This window comes from Hemicordylus capensis, chromosome 2, assembly GCF_027244095.1.
Source record: "Hemicordylus capensis ecotype Gifberg chromosome 2, rHemCap1.1.pri, whole genome shotgun sequence".
NCBI classification, from domain to species: Eukaryota; Metazoa; Chordata; class Lepidosauria; order Squamata; family Cordylidae; genus Hemicordylus; species Hemicordylus capensis.
Window position 1 is genome coordinate 226,572,645 of NC_069658.1, and position 25,367 is coordinate 226,598,011.

The 25,367-nt window shown below is 46.4% G+C and overlaps 1 protein-coding gene across 1 annotated transcript; it reads right to left on the reverse strand.

Moving 5' to 3' along the window:
* Positions 1–1,814: 1,814 nt before the first annotated feature.
* LOC128343798 (H-2 class II histocompatibility antigen, E-S beta chain-like) lies at positions 1,815–24,966 on the reverse strand. Its single transcript, XM_053293235.1, has 7 exons — positions 24,951–24,966; positions 22,266–22,541; positions 19,157–19,308; positions 11,985–12,486; positions 9,719–9,829; positions 5,077–5,100; positions 1,815–2,369 (listed from the first exon to the last, which is right to left on the reverse strand). The coding sequence occupies exons 1-7, from the start codon at positions 24,964–24,966 to the stop codon at positions 2,356–2,358; spliced, it is 1,095 nt and encodes a 364-aa protein (XP_053149210.1). The 3' UTR covers positions 1,815–2,355.
* Positions 24,967–25,367: the final 401 nt, after the last annotated feature.

Here is a 25,367-nt window from a genome sequence, read left to right on the forward strand (position 1 = left end):
TGTCTATGCGGGCTATCAGGGACCAGTATAGACAGACTTTGATCCCCCCCCCCCCCGAATCAAGGCTGCACATTTTGGCTTAGCCCAAAGTATGTCCGGCTTAAAAAAATCCCTCTAGTTTCAGCAACTTAAAAAAAAAAAAAAAACAGCTGAGGCTAAGTTCTCTTAGCCTGCTTTCCATAGATCATGGTAATAGCTTCAGTATGTACTTGAATTTTTGGATAAAATTAGGCATTAAAAATTTTAAAGCCACATTGTTGTGAAAAAAAAGTCACCAACACTCAAACCCTCTTATAGGAGTTAAAACTTGACACTGCTGTATCTCAGGCATTTTTCAAGGGATTTGCACCAAAGATGGGGGAGTCATGGCACTTATCACCTAGTTGACATGGGCAGAATTTCAGGAGGAGCTAAAGGAGGCTGTAGATTTAATAAACAAAATAATATTCAGGGCTTATAAGGGTGGAATGCCGTTTTGACTCCTCACCTTAACTATACAGGTGCTACTGTATTGTTATAATAAATGATGTCCCTTCCCTTCTCCTCCTTCCTCCATGGCCTCTCTTGTGTTGACGACTAGATTGTTACCCCACTGGGACAGGGTCCTCTCTCTCATTCTTTGTAAAGCACATTGAAACCACTAATTCAATAATTATCACTGTGGCACTTCTTAAATAATTCATTTCAAGGAAGAAAACAGTTAAGGTGACAGAGAGGTCAAAAAATATTTATTGATACAATTCAAAAGATTCAAAAAAGGTTGTGCTATACAATCTGTTGCTAGAGTGAAAAGGAGTCAGATGATGGTCAATATAAGAGGTTTGCAATGATTTTAAAAACCCAATGGAAATTTCCAGTATAATTAACGAATCTGTTACAAAGCAAATAAAACCAGTAGGTGGGGGTGGGAAATTGTGTCCCTGGTAACTGGAATCATCAGTATTTGTGCTGAGAATTGGTGAATGGGACCAGGGGCGGTGGGAGAAAACACTAGAAAAAGGGCATTGTAAAACTGCAGCATCTGTTTAGAAGGAGAGTCCCCACTCGGCTGAATGTCTTTGGATCTGAATGTCCGAAATAGAGGGAGAGGGTAGGACACAAATGCGGCTAGATACACAGAGCTGGGGCTGACCCACACGGTTCTTCTCAGCACTCTCGCCCCTCATGGCAGCCAACGTGGGACAAGAACAGATTCTGGAGGATTTCTGAGGAAGGTGATTCATTAGAAAAATGCTTTTACTATATTGAGCTAATTGCAATTGGGACTCGGAGTAAGGAAAGGATTAGATATGACTAATAAAAATGAGAAAAGCACAAAAAAACGCTGTTTACCCCAATTAGAGGACCCAGGTTTGTCCAGAATGGTGACTGTTTTCACACCGACATGCACCTAAAGAGAAGTTTGGCAGTGCTCTTCTAGATACTCTGCGGAGGTGGATTTGACCTTGTACCTTTGGGGCCTATGCTTTTTAAAAACTTCTTTATTATGTGAAAAAGTGCTAATACAAGTATTATGACTGTTCTGGTAGCCAATAGCTAAAATAAATATTAAAACATTAATGTATTTTTAAAATATATTTATCTCTCTATCTCTCTCTCTCTCCCCCCACCCTCCCCACCATCTTGTGAGGTGGGTTAAATTGAAATATTAAAAACGAAATATCCCTTTTAGCAACATCCTGAACTCCTTGCAGAGAGAGAAGTATGTAAATAAATACAATGTTTGAGAAAATTCTAGGTGTTAAAAATGCTGTTCTAAAGCTTTTATTTATTTATTATTATTATTACTTCATGTTTACACAGTCAGACAGGTATAAAATACACATTTTAATCTGTAAGACAGGTTCTTCTGCAAATAGCCCAGGGACCATTCACAAGAGATCGCCATGTGTTAATCCGTGGCAGCAAAACCAACAAAGAATCTTGCAGCACCTTAAAGACTAAGAGGCCGTTTTTTAAGGGTCACAGGACTCTGCTGCTGTTTAAGGGACAGTCCAGATTCCCAAGAGGGACTCAGTGCATGGTGTGGCCATCCGTACAAGATGCGGGCAGAAATCTCAAGCTTAGTCAAGTGGCAGGCGAGAGGATGAAATGCCGGAAAGACATCAAAGGGTATCCCACCCCCCAACCCACCCCCTGTCCAAATAGAGAGTGATAAAAGGCAAAAACAAAGAAAAAAAGAGGTGGTCTTTTTTTGTGAGGCAGACTGGAGGTGAGGAGGATGCTGTGCTTGTCCTCAGTTCTTCCTGTGCTCCTTCCAAACTTTGCATCTTCCAAGCAAGAAAAGATGGATTTTCAAAAGGGACAACAAAAAATGCTTCTGCACTTTGTGGGATCCCAGGGGAGCTGTGGACTCTAACTGATAAGTCCTGCAGGAAGAGAAGGAAGAGAGAGAGAGAGAGAGAAAGCCATGACTGTGGGGTACAGAGAGAGGCAGAGAGAGGGGAAGGATTATCCCTTCCAAGGTTGGGGGCAACCCTCACCTATGGGGTCAAGAGGGCAAGTGGCCAGGTCTTTCCAAATTCACGTTACAGGAAGACGCTGTCCTTACGATCAGCCAAAAAACCCCAACAAACTGATCCTACAATCAGTTCTGGCCGATCGTAAGAACCACCGGGAGCCGCACGGCTCTCAGCAACAGCAAACCCGCCACAGAGGCCGGCCTCTTCAATGGGGTTAAGGGAGCGAGCCCTCCCTTAGCCCCATTTTTAAAATCCTCTGTCAGCACTGGCTGCTTGCAGTAGGGGCTGGAACAATGCAGGGCTCCAGGTGGATGCCATGAGGATACCCATAATGTACTATGCACACCCGTGCGGTGCATTATATGAGAGTTCCAGGGGCCAGGAGGATGCATCTCATCCCCCAACCTTCCATGCTGCCAGGGGCTGCCAGCAATCGTCTGGGCAGGCGATCTGCTTGTCCAGGGAGAAATGAGGATCGTTAGCAGGGAGGTAAGTATTAGTGATGTGCACGGACCGGTCCAGAGGCCATTCTACAGGCCTCCGGACTGGTCCGGACATGGGTGGTTCGGGGTTCGGGTGGATTGGGGTGGGGGTTCCTTTAAGGGTGGGGGGAGGGTTTACTTACCCCTCCCACAGCTGTCCCCCCTCTGCATGCGCACGTCGCAGAGACGTGAAGGGCAGGCGACGTGCACACGCGCAAAAGGCTCCCTGAAGCCTTTTGCAGCCAAGCGGGAGAAGGGGCGGCAGGGAGGTATCCTGCTGCCCCAATTACTGACTGAAATACGTGCGCCGGATGGGGGAAAGCAGCGGGAGGGGTAAGAAACCCTCCCCCGCCCTTAAAGGAACCCCCACCCTAGTGCCGGACCACAGCTCCGCAGTTCCGTGCACACCTATAGTAAGTATCAGCAGCCTCCCTCCCTCCCTGGACCCCTTTCTCACCGATGATGCTCATGAGAAAGGGCTCCACATCTCCTTTTTCATGAAAGTGTTCCTTAAAGCAGAGTTGGGTAAAGCAACAGCGCCATCTCCTGGAGCTTTTCCATATGGCGATTTATATTTCACTGGGCTTGGGGTACTGAGGAGTTCATAGGAGGATGGGATTTACAGCTCCTTCAGTATGGTAACAGTAAGTGTTGCTCATACATCCAATGGCCATTTTTCATGACCCTTCATGACTATTGGCCCTTAGTATGTAATATAAGTGTGTTTTAAAATTTGCACTTTGGGAGAGTGTGGAAAACGGCAGTGCGGGATACTCCGGCATTTTTGCTGCACCACATGGAGAGACCCTCGAGATAAGGCATGAGCTGGAGGTGTGTCTACCTGTGTGGGAGTTCTGGCTCCACCCACCACCCCTCAATCCCACTCAGACTTGCTTCCTGTGCCCTGCAGTCTAACACTGACCTAAGTGGGTGTGGGGAGACAGTGTAATTTGAACTCAAATCTCCATTTATCAAATCCCCATGTAAATAGCGATGTTCCAGAGCAGGGAATAGTCTAGAATAGCCAGTGAGAGGGCCTCTCCTCTGAGCAGGGAGGCTGGCAGCTATTTTAATGTGTATTTACCTGTAGATGGTGTAGGCAAGCAGGTATAGGAATATAGCCATTCCAAGCTAAAAACAGTTTTGCCTCCTGTATCCTTCTGAATGAGTAGAGACAGCAGTGGCAGCAACCTTGATCTCAGCGTTTTTGTTTGTTTGACTGGGCTCCATTGCACAAGGGTGCTGCTGTGAAAGAATCTCCTTCCGGTGTTGAAGACATGGAAGAGAAGCTTTTGCTGCAGCAGCACCCTTGTGCAAGGACACCTAGTCCAAGAAACAAAGTTGAGGCAGAAAGTAGCTGCTGCTGCTACTCTCTCGTAAGAACAGCCCTGCTGGATCAGGCCCAAGGCCCATCTGGTCCAGCATCCTGTTTTACACAGTGGCCCACCAGATGCCTCTGAGAAGCTCACAGGCAGGAGTTAAGGGCATGCCCTCTCTCTGCTGTTACTCCCCTGCAACTGGTACTCAGAGGCATCCTGCCTTTGAGGCTGTAGGTGGACTATAGCCCTCCAACTAGTAGCCATTGATAGGTGACTTCTCCATGAAGTTATCCAAACCCCACTTAAAGTCATCCAGGTTGTTGGCTGTCACCACATATTGTGGCAGAGAATTCCACAAGTGGATTATGCATTGTGTGAAAAAGAACTTCCATTTGTTGGTCCTAGATTTCCCGGCAATCTCTGGCCCTCCAGGGTTTGGCCTGGCCCTCCAGGGTTTTTAATTTGTTGTAATTGTTTTTAGCTGATATAAGTGTTTGGCCTTGTTCTCCAGGGTTTTTAACTGTTTAAATGTTTTAACTGTTAATTAGTTTTATGCTGTTTTTATAGTTTTGATTTTTACTGTTAATTGATTTTAATTTTTTTTTATTTTGATGTAAACCACCCTGAGCCTTTTTTGAAAAGGCGATATATAAATCAAATAAATAAATGGATAAATAAAATAAGGGAAATCTGCCCCCTCATGTTCTACAGAGTCTGTGACTGAGAGGCTGGCAGAAACACCACAGGGGCATCCCAAGGAGCCAGCAGCTGGGGCAGAGATTAGCAATATGAACAAGTAGAGAGAGAAATTACCTCCAGGTTGAGGAATGGCACGCCCTGAAAGAGAGAGAAACACGTGTCAGTAAGTATCAGGGTCCCCTCATAGCTCCACCCGGAGCATAAACTCATAACTGGGGGGCAGGGGGCACTTGGGAACCATCCTGTAAAGAGCTCATCCACCATGTCCCACAAGCGGGGTTAGGTTTGGAATTAAAGTCCATTCTTCATGGGAAACATGTATATATGGAATAAACTCATGACTGAAGGGGAAAGGAGGGAGTTCTTGCCATTCAATCCTCCTTTTTAAGGCATGCACAAAACTGGGCAGAAGTTTCCTTCACAGCAAGGGAGGCCTCCTTTTGGACTCTGCCGGGGATAAAGTCCAGGGTCCCTCCCTTCCCCTCGGCTCCACACATCCCTCCAGTAGGTCTTGCTGGGGTCCCCCTTTTCTTTTTGTTTTGGATTGTAAGCCCCTTTGAGTCTTAAGGGAACCGTTTTCTCATTCATCTGCTATGTAACAGGCTTCGAGAACTTCTCTGTTGAAAAATGGCATATACACATTAAGAGTAATTACTCTCTCCCACACAGCAATTCCTAGAATACATCAGCCCCTGTGTTTCCACAGAAATTGTTCCTTTTGATATAATTGTCTCCAGCAACTCGTGAGCTCCTGGTTTTGTGTTTCAATCTGAAGAATGATAGAATAGCAGTGATCACTGAGCCCACCCAGATCCCTCCACCCCAGGGTCTCCTGGCCTCACCTCAATTCCCGTTGGTGTGAATCGTCATTTATGCTTCAAGGAGTGTGGAGTCGAGACGGGAAGTGCTGAAGAAGGTCTCAAATCATGTACATTTTCCATGGAGGGGTCTGCCACTGTGAAGCAATACTCTCTCTCTCTCTCTCTCTCTCTCTCTCCCCACCCCCTCCCTCTCTCCCCACCATCTTGTGAGGTGGGTTAAATTGAAAGATTAAAAATGAAATATCCCTTTTAGCAACATCCTGAACTCCTTGCAGAGAGAGTAGTATGTAAATAAATACAATGTTTGAGATAATTCTAGGTGTTAAAAATGCTGTTCTAAAGCTTTTATTTATTTATTATTATTATTTCATGTACACACAGTCAGACAGGTGCTATTGACTGGTTTGTTTTATCCAGACATCGAGTCCTTCCCAAGGACCTGGGATGGCTGAATTTTATTGTCAGTTGTTATAGGTATCGTCGCAGAATATAGGCTGTTCCCAGTAAAGCTGCTTTTTGTAATTGGCTGATGGTGATTTCTGTGGCCCCTATGGTGTTGAGGTGCTCTTCAAGGTCTTTTGGAATTGCACCTAGAGTGCCAATTACTACTGGGATTAATAATAATAATAATAATTATTATTATTATTATTAACAACAACATCCCATCAATATCCCATACCCATATCCCATCAACAATATGGTGAGACGTAACTTTAATAAATCTATACTGGATCGGTCGTCGCCTGGGTCAACAAGGACCACACCAGGTGCTGGAGTCCCTGGACATCTGGTGGTAAGTGGGCAACAGGACTCAGGATCTTCAGTTGAGCAACCAGGGCTGGAGACTGTAGGGTTACTGGAAGAAACGTTGCTTAACCAAAAAATATATACAAAAAATGCCAACAAGGAAATAATGATCCGCTATTACAAGTCTAGTCCAACTAGAAGAGGTTATTTAAAAAGAATGTACCAAATTTGGAAAGAGAAGCATCCAGATACAGAAATAACAGAACAAAGGCTAGCAGACCAGAGAAGATTCATAATCAGAAATAAAGTATTCACAGTAGTTGAGCTGGAAGAACTGCAAAGAGCAACACAGGCTCAAGATATGGAAGAAGAATTACCACCAACTGAAGAAGTGGCTCAGGCTAGGAGTGTGCATGGTTCGGTTCGGGCACTATGTTAAAGACCACTGGACCGGTTCGGAAGTCTGGCGGCCCGGCAGCCCGGCAGGGCGGGGGCATGTAGCTTTAAGGGGGGGTAGTACTCCCCCCCCGGCGCTCTTTCCCCTCCGGCGCTGGTGCTGTTAAAAGTCTTCTTGGGGCGGCAGAGTTCCTGCCTGCCGTCCCTGCCCCCGCCGTTGTTCTTCAAAGCCCTCAATGGAGTACATCTAGCGACGCACTATTCAACATCAATGAAACAAAGCAGGCCTACAAGAAAGAACAAGTCAAGAACCGAGCAGAAAAATGGAGAAATAAGCCCCTGCATGGTCAATATTTACACAATATAAGTGGAAAATCAGACATCACCAAGACCTGGCAATGGCTTAAGAATGGCAACTTGAAGAAAGAAAAAGAGGGTTTAATACTGGCTGCAAAAGGACAGGCACTAAGAACAAATGCAATAAGAGCAATAGCAGAAAAATCAACCACAAACAGCAAGTGCCGCCTTTGTAAAGAAGCAGATGAAACAGTGGACCACCTAATCAGCTGTTGTAAAAAGATTGCACAGACTGACTACAAACAAAGGCATGACAAAGTAGCAGGGATGATACACTGGAACATCGGCAAAAAATACAAGCTACCTGTAGCCAAGAATTGGTGGGACCATAACATTGAAAAAGTTGAAGAAAATGAAGATGTAAAAATATTATGGGACTTCCGACTACAAACAGACAAACATCTGCCACACAATACACCAGATATCACTGTAGTCGAGAAGAAAGAAAAACTAGTCAAAATAATCGACATAGCAACACCAGGGGACAGCAGAATAGAAGAAAAAGAAATAGAAAAAATCACCAAATACAAAGATCAACAAATTGAAATTGAAAGGCTGTGGCAGAAAAAGACCCAAATAATCCCAGTGGTAATTGGCGCCCTGGGTGCAGTTCCAAAAGACCTTGAAGAGCACCTCAACACCATAGGGGCCACAGAAATCACCATCAGCCAATTACAAAAAGCAACTTTACTGGGAACAGCCTATATTCTGCGACGATATCTATAACAACAACAACAACAACATTGACAATAAAATTCAGCCATCCTAGGTCCTTGGGAAGGACTCGATGTCTGGATAAAACAAACCAGTCGATAACACCTGCCTGACTGTGTAAACAAGATGATGATGATGATGATTAAAAACATGAATATGCCCCTTTTCAACAACAAAAAGTACTCAAAGGGATTGACACAGCAAATCAATAAATGAGATCATGCTTCTAAGCCTGTTCACACAAGCAGCCTAACCCAGGCTAGGGCAATCCAGCCTGGGTTGGGCTGCCCGTGTGCAATGCCAGAATCGAGCCCAATCCCAGTGCTGCCCTCCTGCCCTCATCGACTTTTACCCCATACTTTAGCCGGGGTTTGAGGGCACAAGCGCCCCCTTAACCCTGGCTCCAGGGTCGTGTGGCTGCTTCAGCTACATGCAGCCTGATCACGCACAGATTCAGGCGCCTAGAGCGCCCGACTCCCAGGGGAACCACCCAATGAACTGCACTCGTTGCATGATAGGATTCCTGGAGGCCGGGACTCGTTTCCTCAGCCTCCACTGATCCAGGCTGCTGGGAGCAGTGAGGACCATGTGGGTGCACAATGGAGCTCTGGAGAATCCAGCCCCCGTTGTCTGGGGTGAAAGCAGGTTCAGCCTTGCTTTCCCCGCCGCCCATCCCGCCGCCCACCTGCCCTGCAGGTTGTGTGCCCAGTCTTGAGCTCTTCGTGTCCCAAATGAGCTCACAGTCTAAAGAGACACAACAGCCTGCCAGTGGGAGAGACACTTGTCTGCAGCAAAGAGTATAAACAGATAAAACCTGGACACATTGAAGCATGTGCGGGGGCAGGGAGACACAAGCCTTCTTCCAACTTTATAATATCGCCCTGCTGTGGCCATGGACAGAAGGGGAAGGAAGTCCCGCCCCTGACACATCATTCACTGCTTCTCCCTGCCGCTCATGCTTACAGTGGGGCTTGTCTGAAGAGCCCTACCCATGAATCCATCCAGCCTCGCAATCACGTTTCAATGAAATAGGACATGGAGTTTTTTGAGGTGGGGGTACCATTCCTCTTAGCCACCTAATGGCACAATAGGGAAATGACCTGACTAGCAAGCAAGAGGTTGCTGGTTCGAATCCCCATTGGTATGTTTACCAGACTATGGGAAACATACATATATTGGGCAGCAGTGATATTGGAAGATGCTGAAAGGCATCATCTCACACTGCATGGGAAATGGCAATGGTAAACCCCTCCTGTATTCTACAAAAGACAAACACAGGGCTCTGTGGTAGCCAGGAGTCGACACCGACCCAACGGCACACTTTACCTTTATCATTCCTCTTACCTGAATCTGTTCCCCATTTTCCCTCTTTTTCTATGGTATTCCTGATAGACTAAGAACTGCTTTGGGGGCTTACTTCCAAGCAGATACAAATAAGATGCCCTTGACCATTTGGGCCCTCCAGTTTTATTAAAACATTGCCCATTTCTGAAACACCCGGATGCTTTCCAGATTACAGGCGACAACAGCTGTAAAATGCTTTGGCTTGGCAGGATTGAACTGAAAACGTAATTAAAGGGGGTTGCACAAGGCCACCAGCAGGGGGAGCAGTCTTTTCCAGCGTGTGCAGGCAGCAGTCCCACAAAGCATCTCCCCGGTGGCAAGAGAGGGGTCTTTGGCCAGCCCCCATTCCCTGCCCCCCCAAAACACATTCCGGTCACCTTTCTTATTCTTCAGGTAGAGGACGAGTCCAGGGAGCAGAAAGACCAGCCCCAGCACGATCCCCACGACCCCCGTCCACTTCTTGCTCCTGGCGGAATCTGTCTGAGGTTCTGTAGAAACAGAAGGAAAAGGAAGCCCAGAGTGAGAAACGGCAGGCCCCATACCCGCCTCCTGCTCCCCTCAGAGCATCCCTGGCCCACAGTAGCCTTGGCTAGCAAGCTGCCCATTCCCAGGAGGCAGCCAGGACTTTGACACAGCGGAAGAGAAGAAGCTCACCTGGCCAGGAAGGCCCCATGCGGTGCTGGATCCAAGCCCCAACACAGCACCTGAACCTATCACTGAGGAACCCTTGGGTGGAAAGCCCTGAGCCAGGACCCCCAGCTCAGTCGTCCCCATGCCTGATTCCTCTGAGGATCTGGCATCTATCCTCGCACTCCTCTCTCTTTCTCTGCTCCTCTCCAACAGACAACACACCATGCAGGAAGGAGAGTTCACGGTTCCAGGCAAGAGGGCTCTTTCTTTGAGTCTCTCTGCTAGCTGTGGAAGGCCTTGTCAGAGGACAGAGAGGCTCATTTAAGCTCTAGGCGTCCTCCAAATGTCTGGAAGCATCAAGTGAACAACATAAGCTACTTTAAATACTTAAGGAGAAGGAAAACTGCTTGGGATTTGATTGGACCATCACAAGGCAAGGAGTTTTGGAGGGAGGGAGGGAAGGAAGGAGAGAGTGCCAGCCCTTTGGGGACAGAGAACAATCTTTTAAATGTATTATTTGTTTTTCTATGCACACTGCTTTGAGAAGTTTTGTTAAGAAGCAGCATATATATCTTTCGAGGAAGAGGAAAAGTAAAAGGGAGTGAAAGAGATGCTTGAGGAGGAGATGGAGATAAAAGTGAAGCTAAATTGACCCCTGCTAACTTGGCAAAGAGGCACCTTTTAATGTGGTGATTCTCTTTATTTACCAGGGGGAGAGTAACTGGCCCTATCCACCCCTAGGACAGTACCTCCAGTGACCATTGCTGGTGCCTATCTGACGTTGCTTTTTAGATTGTGAGCGCTTTGGGGACAGGGATCCATCGTATTTATTTATTATTTCTCTGTGTAAACCACCCTGAGCCATTTTTGGAAGGGCGGTATAGAAATCGAATAAATAATAATAAATAAATAAATAAATAAATTCTCTGGATCCAACTGCACTACAGAGCATATAGGGCAGATACCCATGCCTGAATAGACTTTCTTTGAGATGGAGCCTGTATAATTGAACCAAACAGAGCTAGCATGTACTAAAAGAGCAACAATTTATGGAGTTTGGACAGTAGCTATCTGAGAGTTCCTAAAAAACTCAAATGTGAAATTGCTGATTTTCCTGCCAACATATGTCCCCGGTCTCTAAAAGTAGGATCTGTGCCAAACAACGGGATGGCAGCCAAAGTACACCTATTTTAAAAAAGGGATCCAGGGGGACTGATCACAGGCTGGTTAACTTGTTCTGGGTAAATTGCTCGATATCATAATTAAAGATAAAATTATTAAACATATAGAATAAGCCTTGCTGAAGGATGGCTGCTGCAAAGGTAAGTTCTGCTTCACTGACTTGAAGTGGCTAAGTTGGGACATGACTGAGATTTATACCATTTTGCATTGTTTAGAAAAGAGGATAGAGAGAAAAATCTCTCTCTCTCTCTCTCTCTCTCTCTCTCTCTCCCTCCCTCTTTCTGCTATAACCAGGAAATATCAAGTGAAACTGACAGGCAGGAGATTTAAAACAGCCAAAGGAAGTACTTTTCCAAATATCCCACCATGCTATTCACTGTTAAAGGTGTGACAATGGCTACTAACTCAGATATCCTTAAAAAGGGGTTAGCCAAATATATGAAGGCCAAATCTATCAATGGCTACTAGTCTTGATGGGCTAGAGACACCTCCAGATTCACAGGCAGGATGCCTCTGAATACCAGTTGCAGAGGAGCAATAGCAGAAGAGAAGGGGCATGCTGTTACCTCCTGCTTTGGGGCTTCCCAGAGCCTTGGGCCTCATCCAGCAGGGCTCCTATTAGGTTCTTACATCTCCTTAGAGATAGCTAAGATACCACAACTCTAGCCTGACCCCCAGCATCTGCCAGCATTCACCACCCTCAGAACCCCCCTGCCCCATGGGCATTTTCCTGTGGTCAGGACAAGTCTCTTTCCACTCCAGAAGTCTAGGAAGAAGGATCAGGGATGGGGAGTATGTGTGTATCACTCCAGTCTCACTCCCATCTCTTACCCCACTGCACAGTGACGGAGCCTTTGAAGCTGGCGTGCTCCACCTGGCAGCCAAAGACGTCTCCACGTATAAGCTGCGTCTCCAGCATGACGTGGATCTGGTAGCTCCAGTCCCCATTCTCCATCACGTCGGTAGTGACCACTTTGTGGGGGTCCTCCTCCTTCCCATTCCTCAGCCACTTGATTTCAATCTCCAGAGGGAAGAAGTTGTCCACATTGCAAACCAGCATACCGTTTTGGGAGGAGCGGTCATAGTCTGTGAGGGTGATTGTCACCGCGGGCTGGACTGGAGGGGAGGGAGAGGAGACAGGATCAGGGTCAGAGACACAAAGCTTCAAATAGGGGAGGGGGAAGGAACCCACTTCTGCCTGACTTACCCAGAAGAAAGTCCCCACCACCACCATAACCTCCCAATGGCTCTCTGAACCCCCTGCCCCCAGCTCTTCCAAAGTCCCTCTCTCCCCTCTTTTCCAGTCTGGATTAGTTAATTTTGGAAAATACAACTCCGGAGGAAGCAGAAGGGAAGATGCGGGAGGAGAACAGATACTTGAGCCTCTTGTCCTGTGCTATACTGTTTCATTCTCTTCACAGGAGGAAAAAGCTGCTGGGGGAGACCATATCTGTGTTTCCTATTTAAAATGTGTATACACAGGAATGCCTGTCCAGTATAGCTCAGTGTGGTTTACAATAGCACTGGAAAAAATGACACTCATAAAAAGAACCCGAAGTGGGACCGGGAGGTGAATGTATCCGGGGAGGGGTCCGAAGCTCCCAGGCCATGAAGAGCTTAGGCTGAATCTGTACACAGATCCCACTAGGGATGTGCACAAACCGGTTCAGAAGACCTTTTACAGGCCTCCAAACAGGCACAAGCACTGGGCAGTTCGAAGGTTCAAAGGCAGGGGGGACAACTTTAAGGGCGGGGGAGGGTGAACTTACCCCTCCCTCTGCTTCCCCACTGCCGGGGCTCTGTTAGTAAAGGATCCATTGGATCCTTTACATGCTGGGCGCGTGTGTGCAAGCATGGTGGGCGTGCACACATGCCCAGTGTGCACATGCGCACCAGGTACTTCCTGGTAGGAGACGGGTCGGCAGAGAGGTTTGCTGCCACCCCGATGGATCCTTTGCTAACAGAGTGCCAGCGGCGGGGAAGCGGAGGGATGATTAAGTGCACCCTCCCCCACCCTTAAAGTCAATATCCCCCACCTTCAAACACTCCCCACCTGGTTCTGTGCACATCCCTACCTCCCACCACTTGATAAAAGATGGGCAGCTCCATCCTGCATTTGGGCCCGTTCCCAATTACGTGCTACAAGAGGGGTAAAATGATTTGGCTTGGCAGGATCGTATTGAAAACGACGCCCAGAATCTCAAACTCCTACAACAGGAAAACACAACTATTTTTCTGCAATGGATTTGGAACATTGTAGCACTGTAATGCAAAGATAAAATCAGAAATAAAGCATCAGAAATGGGAACAGCACCTTGCCGTCAGCGCTGCGTCTGCTGCGGTGTGACAACACAGGAAGTGCAGAAGCAGACTTAGCAGATCCATAGTGACACTGTTGTATGTAGGGTTTAATCTGGAAAGTGCACAGGGAGTTATTCGCACATGGCTTCATGCTTCGGGGTAAATATTGAGCGAAGCCACTTGGAACTAAATTCGCGGCATTGAGGGAAGCAGCCCCTCCCCTCTGCTCTCGGGTTCTGTTTTGAAACAAGTTCACATGGCATGCCTCCATGTTTTCCTTCTAGCACCAATGGGCGGGGGGGTGTTTCCTAAAGACCGTTATCTCCATTTCTAAAGAGAACATCCCTCTTATCATGCTAATGATTCTATGGCAGTGCCTCTCTCTATTTGCTCCAGCATTTTCAGAAAAAGTAGCTTAAAACCAGCATTTAAAAAATCTGGAAATATGTCAAGATAAGCTAGAATTCGCATCACAAATCCCCATTTGTGTGTGGAGTGGGTCCAAGGATCTCGAAGGGACTTAGGGTATGTTTGTCTGGTGTGTGAATGTGCACACAGAGAAGCCTGGTCTATACCTACGAAGATTAGAATAGTTCAGACAATGGTTTTCCCTGTACACTCTATGGATGCAAAAGCTGATACTCTATGCCTGCGAAAGCTGGACCTTGAAGAAGCAAGATAGAGCAAGCAGTGACACTTTTGAACTTTGGTGCTGGAGAAGACTTTTGAGGATACCATGGACAGCCAGGAAAACAAACCAATGGATCCTAGAACAAATCAATCCATTTCTTTCACTCGAGGCACAAATGACCAGGCTCAAACTATCATACTTCGGACACATTATGCAAGGACCCAGCTCCCTTGAGAAGTCCATAATGCTGAGAAATGTTGAAGAAAAGAGAAGAAAAGGATGACCAGCAAAAAGGTGGATGGACTTGATTACAACAGGAATGAATGCACCACTGAGAGACCTGAAAGGCCAAGCGGAAGACAGATCATCCTGGAGAGAATCTATCTATGTGGTTGCTAAGAGTCGACACCAACTTGACGGCACTTAATCAATCAACTGGTATACCACCTTTCCAATACCCTGCACTAAAGCCCCACTTTCTTTCCAATCCAATAACTTTCACAGCTTAGAACAGTAGATAGTCTAGAGCAGTGATCATCTCTGTTTTTCAAGCGGTGGCCACTTTTGCAAAAATCCTTCAATGCGAGAGCCATTTTCCAGTGCTGACCTCTGCACCGTACTGCTCTTTTCTCAGTGCTGGAAGGTATGGAGCCCTCTCTTAAGGGCTATAGAACAGGCTTCCCCAAACTACAACTCCCAGGATACCCAGCCACAATAAATTGTGGCTAGGGATGCTGGGAGCTGTAGTTCAGTAACATCTGGAGGGCCGCAGTTTGGGGAAGCCTGCTATAGAAGAAAAGTTCTGGGAAATACTACATTTCCCAGCATGCTATGCATGTCTTCCAAGATGGAGGAGGGGCTCAAGAAGGCTCAGTTACCCTTAAAGGAGCACCCACCCACCCTTAACTGGGCAAAAGTATAGCTACGCCTAGCACAAAGAGAATGGTCATTTCCACATGGTACCAGGGGGACTACACAGAATATTTAGCTCTGGTTGAAGTGTCACACAGGCCCAATAAACGATTAGGGGCTGCACTTAGAGCTGATGGGAACTGCCACTGGCTTCTGGTCTTTACAGTGAGGAAAATTGGTCCAGAGGGAAATCTCAGCAAAGGCCTTAGAAATGATGTTTGGACACACTGTTTGTTACAATGCTTTTTTTTAAAAGAAGAAACATTTACTTGACCAGAAATACCTCCTTTCCATTGCAGAAAATTATACGGACCTAAACTACAGCAGTTTCTGAAAAGAATAGTGCCTATATAGTGCTGGAGCCTATATGGTCGCTAAGAGTCAACACCGACTTGACAGCACTTAATCAATCAATCAATATGGTGGCTACACAATTTTGGACAGCTGAAAATGAAAAAAAGAAACTAATTATGTTCATTACTCTTACTGTTATTATTAAGACTATTTACATACATTTAAGAATATCTTTCCAACAAAAAAATAACCCATTAAAGGAATAAGAAAACGGTTTCTTATCCACAGAAGGCAATTGCAAACCAAATTAAAAGGCAAATTATGGGCCCCAAAATGGAGGGATGTTGGATCTGGCCAGTATCTGGGCATGTGGTAGCGCAGTGGTAAAACTGCTTCCCTGTAACCAGAAGGTTACAAGTTCGATCCTGACCAGGGGCTCAAGGTTGACTCAGCCTTCCATCCTTCCGAGGTCGGTAAAATGAGTACCCAGAATGTTGGGGGCAATATGCTAAATCATTGTAAACTGCTTAGGGAGCTTCGAGCTATAGAGCGGTATATAAATGTAAGTGCTATTGCTATTGCTATGTAGTTTGTAAAACAGGGTGTGGCAAGGTTGGAGCGGGACCAAAAGGGAAGATGGGCCCCTGCCCCCCCCCCTTCTTCTTCTTCTTCTTCTTCTTCAGAAAAGTGTAGGGGGAGATCAAAGAGCAAGATGTCATCCAGCTGGCTGCCGCCACCCCTGCCAGAGATCCAGGGACATTTGCATCCCTTTTCCCTTGTTCAATTGTGGCTCTGTCCCTGCTGTGATGGCATGAAAGCACAGAGGAGTCCATCCCTTTTCTTTAGAGAGTATAATTTGAAATGATATTTGTATCAAAAAATTAGGAGGACAACATAATTGGCTTACCCCGATATTATCAAATGGTTGCATTTGCGTTTTTTGTCATTTTGCAAGTCCAATGTGGTGTTAAATTGGCAGGGATGACAAAGTGAATGTCTTCCCTCTTCTCTCTCTGCACTTCACACATCCTTGATATTGAGTATTGGTGTATTATCTATTCTCCCCCACCTCTGCCACTCCAACATCCTTCTATTTTTTGTCCCTTGACTTGCATTTTCTTTTGGTTTGCACTTGCCTTCTGTACTACCTATTTGGACGAAACCATTTTATTTACCTATTTGTTTATGTATTATTTATTTCTTACATTTTTATACCACCCCATACAAAAGGTCCCTTTGTTTACCTATTTGTTTGTTTTTCACATTTGTAGATCACCCCAAACTTCCATCTCTGGGCAGTTTACAACAACATACAAACATATGAAAATGCAAACCAGTTAAAAAAAATTAAAACCACAGTACAGTTAAACAACTTGGGTGAAAAAACAAGTCTTTAGAGACTTTTTAAAAGTTTTCAGAGAAGGGGATTTTCCACTGCAGATTCTAAATACCTGCTTGTAACCTTTCACCATTTGTTTAAGACTCAATTTCATAACATTAATGCACCAGCATAAACCCTTTGATAAAGGGTTCTTTTTTTCATTGGACTACAAGAGAGTTCTGTGGGTGCTCTCTGGGGAAAGCAGCAGCCAATGAGCTTGCACTTTATTTGAAACATTATCGCTAATTTAATGGTTGTTCAAAGGGTAAATGGCAACGTTTCGTTGTACACTGAAAATGCTGTTAGTTTCTTAGCTGCTTTGGATTGCTGTGGAAAGGTGGGATGTGAAGCCTGAAAACAAACAAATTAACCAAGGACAACCAATAACCGTGGCTCAGTGAGCTGGGATTTGATGGTGGAGTTGGGTGGGGATCCATGTCAAAAAATCTGAACGGTTAAAGAGCAGGGGAGTATCTAGGCTGGGGCCGGCAGGGCACGTGCCATGGCAGCCACTTGAAGGGGCGGCGTCATTTTTTAAAATTAATTTTTTTTAAAGCCACCAAAAACAAAATGGCCACCGCACATGCTCAAATGGCCTCTGTGAGGCCCTAGGCCATGCCAAGCCTTGCAGAGGACATTTGAGCATGCACGGTGGCCATTTTGTTTTCAGCAGCCATTTTTCTTTAAAAAATATTTTTAAAAATGGCCACCACACATGCTCAAATGGTCCCTGTGAGACCCTAGAGGCCAGCGGGGGGAGGAGAAACCTTTGCAGACACCCTCCCATGGCCTCTAGGAAGCCCCCCGAAGGGGCTACAGATAAAAAAAATTTTTTTAATTTAATATTTGTTTATGTATTTATTAAATTTATATCCCGCCCAAACATAGGTCTCTGGGCAGCTAACAATTAAAACATATATAAAAATTAAAACAATGCAACATATAACACATATATAAAAGTTAAAACAATGCAATATTTTAAAAACCATAAAATTCACAAACAGTATTTTTAATTAAAAACCTGAGAAGGCTTGGGTAAAAAAAAAAAGGTTTTCAAATGTTTTTTAAAAAATAGCCAGAGATGGGGACTATCGTAACACAGCAGGGAGCGCATTCCACAATCTTAGGGCAGCAGCCGTTAAAACCTGTCTCTGTGTGCCCACCAAACGAGTTGGCGGTAACTGGAGACGGACCTCCTTAGATTACCTCAATGGGCGGTGGGGTTCGTAGCGAAGAAGACGCTCTCTTAAATACCCAGGTCCTAAGCAGTTTAAGTCTTTACATAACTAGCACTTTGTATTTTGCCCGGAAACCTATCAGCAGCCAGTGTAACTCCATCAGCAAAGGAGTAATGTGGTCTCTCCGAGATGACCCAGAGACCAACCTGGCTGCCACATTCTGAACCCACTGAAGTTTCCGGACTACATACAAAGGCAGCCCCATGTAGAGCGCATTACAGAAGTCAGGTCTGGAGGTTACCAACAAATGTACCACTGTTTTGAGGTCATTGATCTCGAGAAACAGGAGCAGCTGGAGTATCAGCAGAAGCTGATAGAAAGCACCCCTGGCCACCACCTCAACCTAAGAAACCAAGGAGAGGTGTGGATCCAGGAGTACTCCTGGACTGCAAACCTGTTCCTTTTGGGGAAGTGTGACCACATCTAGAACAGGTAGCTCAAAATCGTCTCTAGAGTTGTGACCCCGCACAATAAGTACCTCCATCTTATCTGGATTCAGCTTCAGTTTATTCTCCCTCATCCAGCCCATTACTGCTTCCAGGCAGGCATTTAGGAAGGATATGCCAACTCCTGAAGAAGTTGACATGGAGAAGTAGATCTGGGTGTCATCAGCATACTGATAACACCCAACTCCAAATCCCCTGATGATCTCTCCCAGCAGTTTCATGTAGATGTTAAAAAGCATTGGAGAGAGTACGGAACCTTGAGGAGCACCATACTTAAGCTCAGATTTTGAAGAGCAACAATCTCCAATCAACACCATCTGGAACCTGTCCGAGAGATAGGAGCGGAACCACTGTAAAACAGTGCCTCCCACCCCCAATACCTTCAGACGTTCCACAAGGATACTATGGTCAATAGTATCAAAAGCCACCGAGAGGTCCAAAAGGACCAACAGGCCGACCAAGGCAGTCTACACCCCATAGCCCTCCCGAAAGCCAGTTTGAAATGGGTCTAGATAATCAGTTTCCTCCAAGACCATCTGGAGCTGAGAGGCCACCACCCTCTCAATTACCTTGCCCAGCCACGGGAGGTTAGAGACAGGCCTATAATTGCTCAACTCTGAGGGATCTAATGTAGGCTTCTTTAAAAGAGGTCTAATGATTGCCTCCTTGAGACAAGGAGGCATCCTGCCCTCCCTCAGAGAAGCATTTATGATTTCTACCAGGCCACCTACAACAACATCCCTGCTAGATAGAATAAGCCATGTTGGACAAGGGTCAAGAGAACAAGTGGTAGGCCTTACCGATCCAAACAGCTTGTTCACATCCTCAGGAGTCACAAACTGAAACTGATCCAGTCGAATCGCATAAGAGGAATTGTTGGACACCTCCAGTTCAGAGATCAAATTAATTGTGGAGTCTCCATCCAGGTCGGCCAGAATCCGAGAGATTTTGTCTGCGAAAAATTCATTAAACACATCACAGCAGGTGATTGATGCTTCTAAATTCTGGTTCAAGGAAGGGGGGGCAGATACTAAACCCCTCACAACCCTGAACAACTCCGACGGACGTGAACTCGCAGAAGCAATACAGGCAGAAAAGAATTGCTTCTTTGCCGCACGTATTGCCTGAGCACAGATCTTTAAGTGTGCTCTATGTCATGATCTGTCAGATTCGAGTCGAATCTTTCTCAACTTGCGCTCCAGTTGCCTACCTTGCCGCTTCAGCCCCCGTAGATCTTCCGTATAGTATACCAAGGGGCCAATTTTGAAGCAGGTCAGAGGGGACACTTAGGAGCAATCGTGTCTACTGCCCTGGTGAGCAAGTTGTTCCAATTCTCAAGCAGGGCATCAACAGGATCACCGGCAAAACCAACATTAAATCCTTCCAAGGCTTCTTGGAATCCTGCTGGATCCAATAACCTCTTCAGGCGTGCCATTCTAATAGGCCCCTCGACCCTGAGGAGGTGGGAAGGGGTTGTAAGTCCAACCTTAACCAGATGGTGGTCCGTCCATGACAATGGGGAAATCACAGGAGTCCCCACCCACGGAACACCACCCTGATCAGAGTGAAAGAACAAATCAACCGTGTGACCTGCAGTGTGCGTTGGTACAGAGACCACTTGGGATAGGCCCATAGTTGTCATGGCCGCTATGAACTCCTGAGCTGCCCCGGACAGATTGGTCCTGAAACAAACATTGAAGTCCCCCAGCACCAGAAGTCTGTGAGACTCCAATGCAAGTCCCGCAACCAAGTCCGTGAGGTCAGTAAGGGACTCAGTTGGGCAGCGGGGCGATTGGTTCACCAACAGAAGTCCCAATCTATCCCTGGTCCCCAAACTCAAGTACACACACTCAACATGGTCTGATAGCCTAACAGGGACCCTGGTAAGGGAAATATCATAGACCACAACCACTCCACCTCCCCGCCCACATCCCCTCACCTGCTTCACTACAGAATATCCTGTAGGGAGAAACTGGGACCAAACTGGACCACTAGCTTCCCCTAACCAAGTCTCAGTAATATATACCAGGTCAGCCCCTTCATCCATAATCAAATCCTGGATGAGTTCTGATTTATTTTGGACCGACCTGGCATTGCAGAGGAGCAAGGTGAGGCTATGTGGGTTGTTGGCCGTGCTCCCTGAGGTCAAAGAGCTGGCAGGACAGCTGGAAAGGGGGACCGCTATTAGATTTCTGACCACCCTTCCCCTGGAACAGCCTGCTGACCTGCCAACGTTACTTCTTCTATTTACCACCACCACAGGAATAGCTGCCCCACATTCAATGAAGGCGCCCCCTGTCTCCCCATCTCCAGGCAGATCCAAACACATTACCGGCATGGTGTAATGGTTAGAGTGCTGGACTAGGACCGGGGAGACCCGAGTTCAAATCCCCATTCAGCCATGATACTAGCTGGGTAGCTCAGTCATTTCTCTCTCAGACTAACCTACTTCACAGGGTTGCTGTGAAAGAGAAACTCAAGTATGTAGTACACCACTCTGGGCTCCTTGGAGGAAGAGCAGGATATAAATGTAATAATAATACCCAATCTCAGTGACAAAGCTGGCACACTTACTGCTGCAACTTCTCAAACAGACAAACTGAGCCCTACGCCGCCTGCCGCAGCCCTTCCCTTAAATAGCCCCCCCCCGAGTCCTTCCTCTCACAAAGGACCCTGGGTAGGGCAGATGTGAACACTCAGTGCCTACAGGTGTTGAAGCACTGGCACTTGAGGAAGGGAGGATCCCAAATAGGCAGCAAGTCTGTGCTGGGCTCAGTTGGTCTGTCCAGCAAACGAAGGGTGGGGAAGAGAAGCTCCCAAGCTCCCAGCTGTTCGGCAAAGAAGGCTTGATAATAAAAAGCCACAGCTCACCTCCTCCGATCTATAAGTGACTTACATACTTATAATATAAGTCACTGTACACATATTCAGTTTGGCACTATGTACAGAGAATCAGGGCTTGTGAATACTGAGCTGAAGCTTATGAGCTGGGATTGTATTCATTTTGCTCTTACTTTGCTTCTTGTGATAAGTGAGTTAAATGTGATGTCTTAATAATATGGCTATTAATGGTGAGTTTGTCTTTGAATCACTGTGAAATCCTTAGTATTAAGGCCCACTGGGAGTTTCTTGCTCTCTTTCTCTCATTTTAACTGTCTTTCTGAAATACTATAATATATTCCAAGTAGTGACACAGTTTACTCTGCATATCCTTTAATTATTTTCAGAGTATCTGGGAAAAGTCCAATTCTCCATTTAATTTTAAAACTTATGTAATAGTGATGCTACAATACATAGTAGAGAATTAGACAGGCACTTCTATTTAGTTTTCCAAGTATACCTCCACATAGTATTTGGGTATTTCATGAGCCCCAGCATACTGAAATTTGTAGTTTTCCAGCATTTTTTGGTCCACTGCTAAATAGTTTTTGAAATATTAAAAGATGAATGAGCTGCACTCGTATTTTTCAGCGGATATTATGATAAAGTTATCTGAAAGATGGGTGTCAGATGTTTGGACAGGTGGCGGAATTTCAGTGCTTGCACTAGGCGCTATTTCCCCTAGATACCCCAGTCAAGAGGATCGACTCCGGTTCTGCAGGTGTGTTGAGAGGGTCGCGGGGAAACCTCCTTGGCTGGTGATCTTGCTGAATCCCACTCGGGTGAAGTGCGAAATCGCCTCCTCCAACTCCAGCAGCCCTTCCAGCAGGCTCCAACGGTGGGGGTCAGGGAGGGGCCTTCTTCTCAAGGGGCGTGGCTTCTCCCGCTGCCCCCTGGGCAGGGGAAGGGGAGGACAGAGACTGAGGCCAGCCTCCGAGGGGGCCTCTCTGGGGCCGGGAAGGGACACACAGCCACACACACATACACCCCAGAGGTTTTCTCCGCTCCCCCCCACCCAGCTGGACTCACCTCTCCGCTTGCTGACGAAGGGCTCAAAGATGTCAAAGTGGTACAGGCAGAAGCGATCGACATTGTGCCGCTTGCCCTCCAGGAAGTCTTTCTGGTTGTTCCAGGATCGGGCTGTGGGCTCTCCCAATTCCGTGATGGCCTGGAACTCCCCGACGCGGCTGTCGAAGCGGACATACTCCTGCCGGTTCCAGAAGTACCTGTCCAGGTAGTGCACCTCCTGCTGCGTCCCATTGGGGGTGAAGTGGCACTCGGACCTCGTCTGGTACAGGAAATGTTCTGCGGGGAGGAAGGAGAAGCAGTGGGGGGGAGGTAGAGGAGGAGCAGAGAGATGGGGGTGAGGCATGCAGAGGACCCCCCTGGGAAGGAGGGGGAGGGGAACTTGCGCATCACCTGATATTGGGGTGCTGCAGGGGGGGTAGCGTGAGACTGGCCGAGGGCTGGGCGGGGGCACCTAAGGGTGGTTTGTTTGTTTTTTTAGAGGTCTCTCTGTTGCTCAGATCCCAGAGTGGAAACTACAGGCAAAAGGGGGTAGGGGGCACAGGGGGCTGCCTGCCCTCGCCTGCCCTCCTTGCCAGGCACCTCCAGCCTCCCCTGGTCTGCGCGTCTGAGGGCAGAGTTCAGAGGCCGGACTTGGCACCAGGAGGAGACTGGCAGAGCTGTTGGTTTCTTGGCAGGCCGACTCCCTCCCTTTGTCTACGTAGCAACTGCAACACCCTCCCCGCCCTGGGAGTAGGTTAGGGGGATGACCTGCTGCGGCCCGTTAGCCACGACCTACAGACACTCGGCCTAACCTACCTCACAAGGCTGTTGTGCAGATCAAATGGGTAACCATCCCCCCCATGCCATCCTGAGCCCCTAAGAAGTAGTGTGGTAGTGTGTCCCATCATCACCCCTGGGACTGGTTTTTGCTGCTCCTAGACAAAGTGTGACTTTGCTTCCCCCCACCCCTTTCTGTAAAAATTATTTTCTTTACCGTACAGAATATAATTTTAACTGAAGGCGGGGGGGGGGGGAGTGAGGCTCCAAAGTCACACTTGGTGGCTGGTGCTGTCTGGGGAAGGTGCTACCAGGGAAAATAAAAATCGTTATTTTTAACCATTCATAAGATGTTCCCACCCTGACTACTGCACACCTCTGCCCAAAGTCTGCCCCCATTTTTCAGCCCTCTTGCGCACTGCACATGGGTGGGTGGTGTGGTGTAGTGGTTAGAGTGCTGGACTAGGACTGGGGAGACCCGAGTTCAAATCCCTGTTCAGCCATGATACTTGCTGGGTGACTCTGGGCCAGTCACTTCTCTCTCAGCCTAACCTACTTCACAGGGTTGTTGTGAGGAGAAACTCAAGTATGTAGTACACCACTCTGGGCTCCTTGGAGGAAGAGCGGGATATAAAATGTGTAATAATAATAAGAGGTCAGTCTGACAAAGCTCTTACAGGCCCATTGGCCAGCAGCAGGGGTGTGTTCACAAATCAAGATAATTTTAGTAATCTCCTCCATCTAATTATTTACATATTTGGAAGAATGGATAATGGATGTCATTATGTATCAGTTTTACTATTCATGTTTATGTATTGTCTTATTAAACAATTTTTTAAAAGGATAAAGAACTGATCATTCTGCTTTGTGAAAGGTATTTTCAAACACCCAAAGTCTTCTGCATTAGAAACCAGAGAGAGGAATCCGGCAGGTGGCTACTGAGGATCAGTGCTAGGGTGCCCTTTTGAGTGACCCTGGACGCACAAGACAGACAAAACAAACATTCACTATACCTTATATACATGTAACTAAGGAAATGGTTTCTCTTTTCTTTTTCCACTCCCAGAGCTTATTAGAGAATGCTGGTGCAGATAAACTGGTATTCTTAGAGATTTCCAAGGAGCCAATATTGAATGTTAAAAGATAACTAAGGTCTATTGATTACCAAAAATACAGGAGGCTTAATGGTCTCCATATACAGCACAGGCGATACTGGCTGTTTTTGGCAAGATAGAGAAAACAGAATTCCAACAATCCACAGCACTAATCTTATTACAGAATAAGACACCTAAATAACAGAGACTACACCCATGTAATCCCTGGTACAATTTCCTTACCATTAGGTTAATTATACTCACATCTAGACTTTGCAGATTGGCCAGAACTGCTAAGGCAAGAGGCAAAACAACACGTAGAGAGATCGGCTCTCCCAGCAAGCGCTTTTTACTATCTCTATTTCGGTGGAAGCTGAAGGGTGAAGAGTCTAGGTCAGGTTCTCCATATTTATAACCCAAATACGATAGGGGCAGGCAGGGAATCAATTCAATTGCAGGTACATTGATTGATTGATTGATTGTTAAATTTATATACCGCCTTTCATTAAGAACAATCACAAGGTGGTTCACATAGAAAAAATTAAAACAAAACTATAAAAATTACACAATTAAAATTATACTGAAATATATAAAAACAGATCTAATTAAAAATATTTTAAAATACATACATAATACATATGACCTTATATGACAGTGGTCTCCACTCTTACTGCCCTATCCGGCATTTTCTTCTATCTAGGGTATTGCTGACTTCAGTAATTTCCAGAAGAACAAAAGTTTTTTTTGTTTATCTGCCCAAACGTCCTTCAGTCTTGACAAGCCATCCAGTACTGTTCCTTCTTCCAAATTAACGACCCTCTGTTCTCCCCTTTACCTTTACTTCCCGACATTTCTCCGATTGCTGCTGGGGGACTCTCATTTCATGCCTGCTCCACATGTCTTGCAGTTGACATAAACTATTAAACTATAATCAGTCAGGCTGTTATAGATAACTGAGCCAAGTTGCTTATCCACAGGATGTTTTCTTCCACAATCTGTCAAGTCTCTCTGCCAGGTCAAGTCGACCCTGTTTCCATCTCCCGCCACTGCCGCCACCCCCAAGCTCAAAGGGACATTCCAACATTTAACCCACACGTGTCCCAAAATCCTGTGCATCAGGACTACAACTCTTATCATCCATAGCCACTGTGAGAAATTGTGAGGGATGAGGGGAGTTGTAGTCCAACATTTGCAAGAGGGCCAACATGGTGCAGGCCTGCTCTAATGTCTCAGGCAGAACAAACTCATTCCA